General features: G+C 36.5%; 1 protein-coding gene across 4 annotated transcripts in view; it reads left to right on the top strand.

Annotated features, from left to right (window-relative positions):
* The window catches only part of CORIN (corin, serine peptidase), a 146320-nt gene that overhangs the window by 89816 nt on the left and 41858 nt on the right, over positions 1 to 14646 (top strand). For all 4 annotated transcript variants that reach the window (XM_085322797.1, XM_085322799.1, XM_085322800.1 and 1 more), the window contains 5 exons: positions 2770 to 2877; positions 5022 to 5132; positions 6031 to 6147; positions 8145 to 8243; positions 13732 to 13963. In XM_085322797.1, the coding sequence (XP_085178923.1) occupies positions 2770 to 2877; positions 5022 to 5132; positions 6031 to 6147; positions 8145 to 8243; positions 13732 to 13963 (667 nt within the window). The remainder of the gene's footprint in view (positions 1 to 2769; positions 2878 to 5021; positions 5133 to 6030; positions 6148 to 8144; positions 8244 to 13731; positions 13964 to 14646) is intronic.

Here is a 14646-nt window from a genome sequence, read left to right on the forward strand (position 1 = left end):
TGTTCTTGGCATTGTGCTATGAATTCTGCTTAGACTTTCAAAGATGATGTGAAACTAGTAGAAAGCATAAATATTTTTGTGGGAGAAGAACAAGAAATGATTAATACGCATATTCTAGAGTTGACATTTGTAAAGCCTTGACAGACTTCCCAAACCAGCTCTTAAGATCTCTTACTACCTTTTCTACTAACAGATGTTTCAGATTCCTGTGACTACTAAGGAAGTACAACAGTAAATTCAGGCACTAGAGCTGTGAAATCAAGTCACTATAAGTGTAGGTGTCGCAACATAAAATGAGGTATCAATCTTCAGCAGGGTGATTTAGACATCTGAAGATAGGGAATGAGGTTGCCTGTATAGTCCCTAGAGAGCATTAAGCAAGCCAGAAACACAAACCAAACTCCCGATCACTCAGTAGGGAAGTTCTCAGATCTAGTGAGGACAGGGGTGTTTCTGAGCTCTTGCACTTAGCTGAAACATAAGTATCTGCCTCAGCACTACCTGTTAAGCACTGCATGGAAGCAGAAGCTAAGCCCCTTTTAAGATTAAGATTTCCTGAAGGTAGAATTTCATTCTTTTTAAATATGGTGGTTTCTTGCCTTTACATCTTAGTAGTTAAAACACTCACCTAAGAATTTGTAGACTTTGATTCTTGACTTTCATTGACCTGGAGGAGCAGAAACCCTGTGGCACACATCCTGTGAAAGTACTGTGCCTAGCAGTGTATAATGTGTTTAGAACATCTTTCATTTGAAACTTTTGCAGTCATGAATGCAGGAGTTGCAGGCTAAGAGGAGAGAGAAACAAGCAGTAGCCTGATTCTATTAGGCAGTGGTTGAACCTCTCAGCTGGGGAAGAGAAACTTGGGTTCTAGTCCCTGCTCTATGGGCAGTTCCTGTATTTTGTCTGGGAAAGGGCTCAGGTAAAATGCCTGTGTTTCAGGAAGAAAGGACAAAAAGAACTTCCCTGGTTGCAGTGGCATCTTTGACAGGAAGGATGGATTGTGCCCCCCAGCTCTTCTCTAGGCCTGGCATTCTCCCTGGAAAGGCCAGATGTGAAGGAAAAATCTTCTAGAAGAGGGCAGTGAAACTAGGTCTGCCACTTCCCAACTTCGTGTTTGTATTCAAGGATTTTTACTAATAGGACCAGTCACCAGACAACTCTACTTTCTCTCCTCTCCCTTTTCCTAACTACAGTGTGAGTTCCATTGTTTTTATTAAAACTGATACTATTCATGTATTTTGAGTATTCTTGAGGAATATTTTTCAGGACTTTGGTGAAGGTGTTAGTCATGGAAAGAAAAGCTAAACTCACTTAGAGATGTCAGTGCTAAGTATTCCTTGAAGAGAAGGTATCAGGCCATATTCTGAGCCTAAACCTATGTAAAACATAGCTCATACTTTCTAATTGTTGTAAGATCAAAGACAGGCTCAAAAGCAGGGTCTGTGGATCTTCATTTTGCAGTTAGAAGCTTCATCTCCATCTAATAACAATGTCAGGTACTCAAAGATGTCCCAGTAATATAGCCTATAAAACCCACAGCTTTCTTTGATGATGTTTTGTATATAAATTTTTAAATATTTTGGTCTGTATTTGTAATATGGACGCTTTCAACTTAGTCAATGTTAGGAAATTGACTGTTTACTGTACTTTTTACTAGTATGGAAAAAAATATTTCTATAATGAAAGACAACTGGAAAAATCTTTTTATTGAGATCAGAGAAATTAATGTTACTCTTATGGAAATGGGCTACTCTGTATGACTTACCAAGCATTAACAAACAGCTTGACATAGCCGTGTCTGGATGTGATTGATAACATATGAGAAAAAAGGGAGGAATCTTTTACATTATTATGAAAAGCTGTCCCTAAAAAATAAGTTCTCCAGTTATTCATCTGTCACTAGGTGTTCAAAACATATGACAATGATGTATAAACAGTCACAAGAATGCATATATTTCTTCACAAGATTGATGATCTCCAATTCCAAAACAGTTGTACAATGTTTTTGCCTTGAATGTATGATCATGGTGAGATTTCGGATGCACAGTATCTTTTAGAAAGAACACTGCCCCTGATTTATCCTCACTCTGCATTATATTCAGGTTCTTATTTTTTAATCATTGACTCCAAGTAGCAAATACATTAATGGAAAAGGCATTCTGCTATTCTACTGTGGATGAAACTTGGGACAAAATCATTTATGCCTTAAAATCTTCTCATGATTATCTTTGTCAGCAAGATTGAGATATCATTCTGTTTTCTCCCAGCTCATCTGGTTGCTAGCTTATTTACCAGGGTATAATCTAACTGGAATTAAGAATTTCAGTTTCTTAGTATCTTTCATTATTCATTTTATTCCACAGCTTGAATACATTTTGAGTACTCTTTGTTTAATGTTCCAAAAAATTTCTCCCAGATGACTTCCTTGCATTTATTAGTTTGTGGTAGATGAAAGGAGAGCAAAGAGGAATCAAATACAGTTTTTATAATGCAGGGACTACTTTCTCCTCCTGCTGTTGATCATATAACTGAAAAGCACTTGGTAGAAACAAAATAAAAATGTCCAAAAATATTTTTGATTTTTCTTGTTTTCTATATCAGATTACAAAAATGTGATACATATTGAGCATTATTGTTAATTGGGAGATATCTTTAGCTAATCTTTTTTTAGTTAATATCTTTTTTTAGTTAATATATTCAAGTGTTGATGTTTTATAACAAAACAGTCCAATGTTACGTTGACATGTTGCAAATTTTGTTTTGTAGACTGCAGTGACGACGTATTTCGTTGTAACACAGGAAAATGCCTCAATTATACCTTTGTTTGTGATGGATATGATGACTGTGGAGACCTTAGTGATGAACAAAACTGTGGTAAATAGAAGATTTTATACTTCCTAAAGTCTATAGGATGGTGGTATTGCCTAGACTGGAAATCATTTTTCTTAAACTGCTTAAAACAATAATATACTGTGGTGGTGTTCTTTTTGGCAATGTAAAAACAGTTCACACATTTATAAACAAATTGAAAAGGTTTAGAAGTAGAGTCTGGGGTTAATTCAAATTTTGGAGGTAATTGTGTTTTGTAGAAATATTCTGGTTTGTTATTTGTTTTAGGCTTAGTCAAGATGTTATAGTTGTGTTCTTGCTCACTTGGATGAATTTAACAGAGACTAAAGCAAACCAGAAGAGGCCATAGACTGGAGATGCCAACGGTTTTACAGTTGAACTGTTTTTATTATAAATGTCTTCAGGAATTTGCATATTATGATCATCAAAATCTGCTTAGAATGCTGTTTTTGATTGACTTTGTACTTTCTGTCTTGTTATAACTGTCTTTCTACCTGCAATTGTTCTCTTTTCTAAAGAAAAAGTACATAGAATTTCAAAGCAAAAAATCAAAAATTTTTTTGAGATTTCTATTGTGTTTCTTCTCCAAATTAAAAATACTCAAGGATTTTTACTTTTTACCACTTTGCATTGATGATGATTGGAGGTTTGTCTCATGAGCCTTCTCTGATGAAAGATTTTTTTAAACATGATCTGAATCCTACCATACCTATCTTGAGATCATTTTTCTATATAAAAACCTCAGATCTGACTTCTTCTGTTTGTACAGGCTACAAATGGCTTCATAGCAGATTTGGCAGACTGGATTGCATGTGTGCTCTCTGTCTGTTTCAATGTAAAATCAGCCAGAATGGTTTACCTGGCTGAAGAAGACCGCATAAGCTGACCTATTGTATTTGGCCCTGAGTCAGATGGAGTGAATAAGYCACAAACTGGAGCAGCAGTGTTGGACCATGGTCCAAATCCTTTTTCCTACCAACTTATCTGTGTTTACACTGCATTTTGAACTTGTATAATATATGGGCAGATTGGAATACACTGGAATACTTTATGTGTACAGCCAGGCCACAGCGCCTCCAAGGTCAAGATCTCAGTCCTCAGACATTGACATAAAGGCACTTTGTGAATAATTCGTTAAGTATGTGTTCATSATGAACTGAGGACAATTGTGGTGCTATAGCTAAACAAATATAACAATGCAGTCTCAGTGGTACGAACTGTATTCATCAAGCTTCCAGGTAGTGTGGAGTGGAGGCAGATACTTCTGTTTATAGTTCACTTGTGAACATTTCCTTCATGAGCTATGCCAGATTTTTACCACTAAGTCGTAACTGGCTGAAATGTCTATGTGACTAATATCTCACCCTCCATACTTAGTAAATTAATATGGTTGATAATCAGTTTGGAGAGAAATAGAAATACGTCAAACATTTTCAGCTCTCCCTCCTCCCCTGCCTGCCAAATCTCTAAGAAAAGTACACCAAAGTTAAAATGCAAATATGGTATGATAATGATTCTCTTAAGCTTGACATACTCTAAGAGCTTTTACAGCTATGTGTATTTCCTTTACTCAACCTTCTCAACAGAATCATTTTCTTTATTTGAGGAAGCATCCTGACAAAAAGACTAAGATAAAGATTAGCTTAGTTTCCTCTTAGACCTTATGGAAAAATCTGTCAATATGCAAAAACTTCACAGTTTCTGACTAAATGTACCAAATTTATTAAATGTACCAAATTGAGAAACAATTTCTTTACAATTTTCTTAGTAAAAAGTAATTGTAAGGAATGATTTCCTCTGATGGTAACTGAAAAGGTTGGCTTACTGAACATCTTCCCATGAGATGGGAAGCCAGAAGATCTTTTAATCTACTTAATAAACCTTAGAATCTTGCTTATTTGCAAATGGAAATAGTTGTTCACTTGAGAAAGTAAATGGATACAACACAATCTGAACAGACATATTATTCAGAATGTGTGTAACCACCATCTGCAAATAATTTGCAGATACAGTAAAAAATCTAACTGGAATTTACTAAGGCACAATTTACTAAGGCACAGGAATTAGCAAAAATGATCAGCTTACAAGCATAGAATAATTGAGCAAACATAGAAATTATGAGGTTACTAATATATTGGAGTTTTTTGAATGTATTTTTACACTTTCAGATTGTAATCCAATGATGCATCATCAGTGTGGAGATGGAAGATGTATAACAGCTGATTGGGTATGTGATGGTGACCATGACTGTACAGACAAGTCAGATGAAATCAATTGCTGTAAGTTTCCTCAAATCTCGAGATAAGTTTTACTGTTTCTTTCATTAAAAAATAAACCCCAAATGTCATATAATAAGTATACTTGGAAAGACAAAACATAAGCTTATTTAATTTCAGAAGGTTGTAACTGGCAAATGTCCTTTCTGGTAGACAGTAGCAGCAATTATCATTAAAGATTCTTGTGACTACTAAAAAGTACCAGTGTTGCTTTATGTTTTAGTTTTTTGTTAAATGCAGTATTCCAGTTAGAATAATGAATGAATGTATGTACCTCTTTAAACTGTATGGCATTCTGAGTTTGTGACAGCTTTCTGAGTGTCTATATTTGACCTTGTCTTGGTTTGAACTTCTGTCCTCCCAGTGATGATGATGATGATGACGATGACAAAGACATACACTAAAACTATGCTAGAAGAACATTTAGCTTGCAAAATCAAATATTGGGGAATTAGCAAATGTTTTTAAATGATTATGGTTATCATAATGCATTTGCTCATGCACCTTTGGGGCTAATATCTTGCCTTTTGATGCTTGACCTCACAACCACTATCTGCAGTTTTCCCTGAAATCTAAGAACCTAATCCAAATAAGGAGATGTAAATAAGTGAGCTAAGAAAAGGTGACATAATCTTTATATGAGTAAAGATTTTCCTTTGGAAACAGCTGAACCTTGAATTCAACCCGTTGCTAGCACCTGGCATGTAACAATTAGCTCCCTAAAAATCAGCACAGTTGTAGGCTATTGAAAACACAGATAGTACAATGAAAAATATCTAGTGACCGTAGTGATAAGCAATGTTATCAGAGCCTCCTAACATAACATCAATATGATGTCCAAAAATATCTAAGGCCTTCCTTAGGATTAACCTAAGTTAATCAGAATGTCTGTTTTCTCCAGCATGTCATAGTCAAGGTCTGATGGAGTGCAAAAATGGGCAGTGCATTCCCAGTGCATTCCAGTGTGATGGAGATAATGACTGCAAAGATGGAAGTGATGAAGAAAACTGCAGTGAAGGTAAGGATATTACCTCATTGCACTCTTCTTATTGGACCTATAAGTGTCTTCTTTATTCTGAAGTGCCTTTAGCTAAAACTGTCTGACAAATGGACCTACTTTGCTTTTGAAATAACTCTTACTAAGGTGGTGTAATCTCTGCTTTCACAAAGGAATTTGTAAGCAGAACTTTATTAGTTGGTTTCACAAAATACTGTTGTGATAGCTGGGGCATTTGAATGTATTTTTCATATGTGAATTCTCTTGCCTCTCATAAGGTATGGATTCACATTGCAGCCTTTCCTTCAGTGCGAAAATTATTAATATCTTTCTCATCTCAGAGACTTTCAAGAATTCAGTTTGTTTAGAAAACATGAGTGCTGTCAGATATAGTTGTAATAGGACAACATATTCAAAGGTCATTAGAATAGGACTGATAAGTTAGGTGTTGGTTTTGCTGCAAACACAGTAAATATGTGAAATCAGCATAGAAATGTGAGGTTGAGATGTAATCACTTGTTATTTGTCCATATAAGCATACAAAGCCTTTGTGTACAAGGATATAAGGATTACAAATGACCATTACCTTCACCTGTGCCTGAATGTGAAAAACAGTTTCCTTCCCTACATACCTTAAGGAAATGTAATTACGTCATCTATCGACATTACTGCAGTCATTCATTTTGTGAAAATAGAAATTTAATATAGATGTACTGACAGCTGGGTCTGTAATCCCTCCAAAAGACATAAAATGTCTTTTGGACATTCTGTGTGTTTACAGAAACTCAGCATTGACTGCGCTGGGATTAGAAAACTCTATACTGTAGCACAGAGAGGTTTTTAAAGAGTTGAGACTCACCCACTGAGGGAAAAGAAGTAGCTGGAGCAAACTTCTACAATATAAAGATTTGTAACAGTTTTAGAAGTCAAAAAATTTAAAGTCGAATTAGATGTTTTTGTAAAATATGACAATCAGTTGTGACAGCAAAAGAAAGTATCTCCATTGCTTCAATGTATACTACATAGGAAGCAAAGTTAACTCATTGAGGTAAGGATAGATACGCCTACTTTGTTAAGCTGTATAAACTATATTGTCAGTTCTTAGGGATAAGGTTCTGATTTCTTCAGGGTCTCTATATGCCCAATACAAGGTTGTCATGACGAATTGATTAATGCTTGTGGGCAGCAGTGCAATACAAATACTAAACAATAGTTGCAATAAACTATTTTAAATGGGATGAGGCAATAGAATCCAAGCTATTCAGTCTTTGTGTTCAAGAATATTCAATCAAATTATTGATCTTGCAAAAATGTGAAGGACAGATGATGAGTATCTGCGCCTTTGTAAAGATTTTGAGGGTTTTGAGAGGAGCTGATGTGACTGTGAGACAGCGAGAAGGTCAGGGGGTTGTCAGAGAAATTGGTTATCCAGATAACATATTCAGAAGCTTTTGGATGAAGGGCTGTTTTCTGTTATTTTAACATCCACCTTTGGAATCATAGGGTTTTTGTCCATTTTTTAACCAGCCAAAGAAAGACAATAAAGCTTCAGTTCTGATGACCTTCAGGGTGGTTTTATTGTCCACCAAAACAATCATAAAATGAAAAGCAGATCTACTGAATGTCACTGGAAAATAATTTCCGAAGGGCATTCCTTTTTAGCTAGGACCTAACCATTCCATTTGAAATTTGATTAACGTGACCTTTAATAACCTGTCACAAACAAGATCATGGAAAAAGGCTTTCAGAGATCCACACCTCTCATTCAGAAGCTGGGATATAAAAATTCTCATGTTAAGTGTAAGGGTAAAGAAAAGTGAAAAGCATCTAGATTTTTCTACACTCTTTTCTTCCTTCCAGCTTTAAAGTGTTGTAAGGTACTCAAGGTACTTATTGCATTATGTAAAGGAAATACTTAATTGTGATGGGTCTCTCTGTATTTATTTTCTCACCACTACACTCCAGTTATTTTTAGTGACCTGGTAAATCATTAGAAAGTAATCTTCTCTTTTCTGCAGGTCACACCCTCTGTCAGGAGGGAGACCAGAGATGTACCGCCTGTCCTGATCCCTGCGGATCTTCTCTCTGTGAGATGAGAGATAGTCAGACAAACTGCAGTAAGTAGGTCACATGCTTCATACTGTCACTATTTTAGGGTATTTTAGCCTGTAATGAAGATGCAAGGCAGGACACAGTAAGTAATACTTTTCTTTACTGTCTAATGCTCACATGTATAATGATTGAGTGTTGAAAATTGCAAAGTGCAAACAAAATTTTTATCATAACTCTCGATTGTAGACCTAATATACCAAGAGATACTCCTAACATCTGAAACTGAGATTTTCCTTTCTCTGTGAATTTATTGCTGGATGTTTACAGTTGCACTTTTTCTTAACATTAAATGAAATTCAGTATAACAAAGGAAACAACATAGTGTAAGTGCAAGCTACTGATTTATTTTCAAAATATAAGAAAGAGTGATACTGTTTAGTAGTCTAGAGAAGACCCTTTTCCTTGAAGAATTTTGATATTCAAACTGGAAAAACTAGTTATTCTTCTGACCAGCGCATATTGTGTCTTCCTTTGTGTGTCCTGTGCTATACCACACCATGCAAACTTCCTGTAGCCACCACTTGCTTGCTTCGAAGTAGCTTTCTTTCTCACCTGTGGAATGTGTGCTGTGAACAGACATTCAAGTGAAATCTGTTGGGCTAGGTTTTGAAACTGGAGTAGAACTCAAGTCAGAATGATTTATTAATTAAAGCTTAGCAATGTATTAATAGAGTTTCATCAATTCAGGCCACCTTAGTGCATGGGCAACACAGCAAGCTTACCTCACTTACATATGAATGTGTAGACATATTATATAATGGCTTTGTGGCTTTGTAGGTGTGAGCAATTATTTCTCCAAGATACTATTTGGTACTACATGGTAGCCTGTTTGGATAACATTAACAAGATGCTTTATTACATTATGTAGAACCATAGAATAATTTCATTTGGAAGAGATACCTGAAGGTCGTCTAGCCCAAGCTCCTGCTCAAAGCAGTGCCAACTAGATCAGGTAGCGCTAGACCTTTGAAAGTTCAGTTTTGAAAATATGCAAGGATAGGTAACCTGTTCCAGTGTTAAACCACTCTTATGATGAAACTTTTTTCCTTGTATCACATCAGATGGAATTTGCTGTATTCCAACTTGTCTGTTGCCTCTCATCCTGTCTTGGTGCCCTTCTAAGAAGAGTCTGGCTSTCTTTACACCCTACCATCAGGTAGTTGTTAAGAGCAGTAAGATCTTCCCTTAGCCTTCTTTTCCCAGTACAAGAGAGACATGGAGCTACTGGAGAGAGTCCAGCGTAGGGCTACAAAGATGATCAGAGGGCTGGGGTACCTGCCCTCTGAGGAACGGCTGCAAGAGCTGGGCCTCTTCAGCCCGGGGAAGAGAAGGCTGAGGGGGGATCTTATCAATGTGTACAAGTACCTGAAGGGAGGGTGTCAAGGGGACGGGGAAAAACTCTTTTCAGCTGTCCCATGTGACAGGACAAGAGGCAATGGGCAGAAACTGAAGCACAGGCAGTTCCACCTGAACGTGAGGGGGAATTTCTTTACTGTGAGAGTGACGGAGCACTGGACCAGGTTGCCCAGAGAGGTTGTGGAGTCTCCTTCTGTGGAGATCTTCAAGGCCCGCCTGGATGCAACCCTGTCTACCATGCTCTAGGTGACCTTGCTGAGCGAGGAGGTTGGACTAGATCTCCAGAGGTCCCTTCCAACCTTACTGATTCTATGATTCTTACAGCTGAATTGGCTCTTGCCACAGCCTCTGCTTGTGTTTGATATGCTCCAGTCTTCCAACGAGGTGGGCGGTCCTCTGCTGCCCTCACTTCAGTCTGTCAGTATCTTTCACGCATTGGGGGCCAAAAGCCTGGACACAGTACTCCAGATGTGCTCTCACTAGCACTGAAAAGGAAATGTCAGCCAGTCATCCTGTCACAGACAGGAATCAGGTTAGTCAAGGATGATTTTCCCATGGTAAATCCATGCTAGCTTTTCCCAATCACTTTTTGTTCTTTCTTGCACAGACATGGCTTCCAAGGGGATTTGTTTCATAATCTTCCTGGGGACTGTGGTTAGTCTGACTGGCCTGCAGTTCCCTCAATCCTTGTTCTTGTCTATCTTAAAAATATATAAGATGTTTGCCTTTTTCTAGTCATCAGGAACCACCTCTGATTGCCATAACCTTTTGCAAATGAAAAAGAGCAGCTTTGCAATGCAATAAAAGGTTAATAATTTAATTTTTTGGTTGAAATCTCAGGTCTTAATTCAATTATTTCAGTCATTTTCTCCTCTATGTCTTCCAATCCATGGTCAGGTGTGATTTCCTAGGTCCCTCTTCTCATGAAAAGGAAGCAATACATCTTGGGATACATACATCAGGGAGAAATCAAACATGAGATCTTGTAAGAGATCAAATAATTTTAGTTGTTGACTGCATTTGCAATTCTTGATGAAATCTGTTGGAACTGCAGGTACCTGCGGTCTCCAAAGTAAACACTTCGTGAATTAATTTTTTCTTGTCTTTGGTGAGATTTGAAGATCATGTTTTCCTGTTATTTTAGGATCAGAATCCATGGGTATTCGTTTGGATATAATTACTGATTTGAATAATTCCTCTCCAGCTAGTTACAAGTATAAATATTTATGATGAGAAAGATTCTCTGTAGGCTGAAGGCTTGTGGGAGGGAGGATGTTTAGTCCCAGCTCTCTCTGCCTGCAGGAGTAGCAGCTACTCCAGTGGCATGTGTTTCTAAGAGCAGATGCTGTTTCTCCATTGGAAAAGTCATGTTTTTTATTAGAGCATTACGGACTTGGCCACAAAACTGTGTTTTACTTGGGAATAGGGACTTCAATAGTTTAGTGTGATATTTTGTAGCTTTTTTACTCATAAAACTTACAAAAATTATAGGCATTACATCAAAACCTTGCCTTATATATTTTAAACTGTAGCAACTTTAAATTTACTCGGGATATCAGTTCTTGGTATTACTGAAGCATTTTGGGAATGGTATGCATGGCTTATTTTTAGAGTGAGCAAAAAGAGAGCATTTTGTAATTTTCTTTCTTTTTAAGTGCTTTTAACTTAAAGCAACTGTTTACYAAAGAACATGTAAAATGTATGTATGTGACAAGAATGCTAGACTCACAGCTGATTGCTGTTTGGTCTCCAGTCATGTGCATAAGACAGGTGCTCTTTATTTGGCTGGCAAACAAGGCAATTGCCACAGCCTTACCCAGAAAGTAGAAAAGTACATAATTCCCTACAGTAKTCCCTTATTCTTTTATCCTCAGGAAATAGTAGGAGAGCCTCTGACAGGCAGTTCTCTCCTGAGCAAATCCTATTTTGTAAACAGTGACTACAGTACTGTAAAAGACAGCAGTCTCTCAAGAACTTTGACTGCAACTCAGTCTTTCTCACAATGAGAGTAAGCTGAAAGCGTACTTCCCTTCTCGAACTCATCTTCCTTGTGGTTATGTCAGTAAGGTCCAAAGCAGTTTGACCAAAACCTTTCCCTGATCAACGCAGATTTTTGTATCCCATCGTATGTATAGACAGCAATTTCGGAAAAAGTTGGATGGACTAGGATTATATTACAAAATACTTGGTAATATTTTTTGTCTTGTGACATTTGAATTTTAAAACAATGTTCCAATTCAATGTCATGAGAAACCAAAGAGCTTTCCAGTGAAGGTGTTTCCTCGTTGTAATATGGGCAATAGCCTGTAATTATAAACAGGAATAACACATAAAATGAATTAGATTTTTGGACCTTTTGGAAAGGGAGATCTCTCTCCCTTTCTGGTCCAGTGTACATTTAATTGTTCTTACACAAAGGAATATCAAGAGAATTTGAGAGAGATTTTCTTGCATAACATCTGGAAGTACTATTGTCTTCGTGTTAGTTTTGCTGTTCATAGTTTGACCAAAGTTATTTCATTTTCAGTCAGAAATGAGAATTCCCATGGAAAATACCAATTTTGACAAAGCAGCATTTTCTGACCCAAATAACTCTTTTGTTGGAAAATTGCTGGCTAAGCCTAGGCTTTCATAACATTTAATATGATGGATGCTCTCCACATGTGATGATCTCTGATCAGTTTAGGCTGGCACTATAATGTATTTACATTTTTAGAATAACAGAACAAATATCCTATTCACTGCTGTTGAAACTGTAACTGAGAGAACTCAGTTGCTAAAGATACATAATACATCCTCATATCTAGTATAATCTCCGATTTTACTCTRTGTGGATCTAATTCCTACATAGTATGTAGAGCAAGTTTATAATAAAAAATAAGACATTGAAAACAGGCATAGGTTGAGGGGGTTGGTTTAGGGTAAGAGATGCAATGGATTTTATTCCTTGTTCTCCAATTATGAAGTTGTAATTATACATACTACAAATAAGGKAGTAGCCAGATCTATTAAACTATAGGACAGACTTCAGAAGGAAAGATTAACATTTGGGTTACCTGAATTCTGTGAAATTCAACCAGATGGTTCCCTAGAGGGTACACTCTGTTTGTTACTCCATTTCCTTATTGCAAGGAACTGGACTTAAGATTCAAGGTGGTGGTTTCCAGTGTTGTAGTGATACTGTTGCACATAAGATAATGGAAGCTTTCTACACATAATGTGAAAACTGTCCTCATACTGAAAACATGTAAAGAGTCATCGCACAGGGGCATTCCAGAATCACCTAAATCTCCATAAATAAGAGGCGTAATAAAAGAGGCATCATACATGTATTTTTCTAGTCTTTAGTCGTATACAAAGTTATGTTGTACAAACACTTAGGGTGCTGAATGACTTTAAAATTGCATTAATTTACTTGGATTTCATCATGAAAAAAATTGACAAACCTCTAATACTAATTCTGTGGGTGAGTTGTCTGAATAGGCAATTTTTCTTCAACGCAACAAAAAAAGGAAATAGTTTTCTGCTGTCTATTTTCTATCCTGAGAGGTTGTCAGGAGTTTCTGTCCAGCAGGGAGTCTCCATCCTTTGAGATTTTCAAGACTTGACTGGATAAAACCCTGAGTAATCTGGTTTGGCCTCACCACTGATCCTATTTTGAGCAGGAGGTTGGACTAGTGGCTTCCTGAGGTCCCTTCCAAACTGAATTATTCTATGATCTTAATTTTGACAATTACCCTGCTGGTATGAGGTATATTATGGTAGCATAACACAACAGTAGGAAGTGTGGTATAGTATAAGACACCAGCTTGGAAAAAGATCAGAAACTTGATTTAAAAACAATAAATTCACTTCTAAAGAATGGTTTATTGTACTCTATTAAAGTTAAGATGTTATACAGGAAGGTATTAATAAGGGAATACGAATAGTCTCTGAATAGGTTATTAGGTCAAACCCTCCTTTCTGTACTGATATGAATATGATACATATGGAGTCTTGAGCGCTGAAATTTGTATTTCTCATAACCTACCTTCTGACTGGTTGATTTGTTAAATGCTTATACAATTACTTCTTCAGGATTTCATCTAATCTTACACCATTTGTGAGTTGTTTTTTCTTATATTTTTTCCCTGAAAGGTCAGTGTGAACCAATTACTCTGGAACTCTGTATGAACTTGCCTTACAACTATACTAATTATCCAAACTATCTGGGCCACAGAACTCAGAAGGAAGCCTCTATCAGCTGGGAATCATCTCTTTTCCCAGCCTTGGTTCAGACTAACTGCTATAAGTACCTTATGTTTTTCGCCTGTACAATCTTAGTTCCAAAATGTGACCCCTATACAAATCAGCGGATCCCACCTTGCAGGTACAATACTTTTCCTAATTCAATTCTTGACTAACATTTTCTGTCGTATTAGTCTTACTCAATTTTCTGCTTCCATTTAAAATGCCAGAATTTTTGCTTTGGAATTCCATAGCAACAGATACAGGATCATATTTTGTAAGATCATTAAATGTAGTTTATTACATGCATTTCGTTAGTTTCTGAAATTTTCAAAACAAGTAAAAGAATGGCAGTTCAACTAATTTTCAAAATGTGTATATTGGGTAAGTGTATGAAGCATTTTCCATTTCTGTGTGTTTGATTAGAACTGCACCAATATAAAAGATATTTAAAAGTAGAAAAAATAATTTAATTTCAAACATAAGCATTCATAATATTCTTTGCATTTGTGTATCAGTTGGTCTGTACAAAGCCCTTTCCAAATACTATTAACAAAAACTGAGATTTTGTTCTAGGCTTACCTTTATAAACTAGAGAAGTGCCATAGAAGTGTCTAGTCCAGTTTTTCCACATCATTCTTTATTGTACACTAACTTATGCTTACACTTGTCAGACTCTTCAACTGTCCTCATTGGTTAACGTCACTGTTGTCTACTATATTGAAATAAGACTGTATTGAAAACTGCAATATCATGTGCTAAGACATCCCACCATGTAACATTGTTAACAAATAGAAAATATTTATTTTTCTAGTGRTATACTTT

Source organism: Rhea americana, unplaced genomic scaffold (assembly GCF_003343005.1).
Source record: "Rhea americana isolate MKP2758 unplaced genomic scaffold, rheAme1 scaffold_8, whole genome shotgun sequence".
Classification (NCBI taxonomy): domain Eukaryota; kingdom Metazoa; phylum Chordata; class Aves; order Rheiformes; family Rheidae; genus Rhea; species Rhea americana.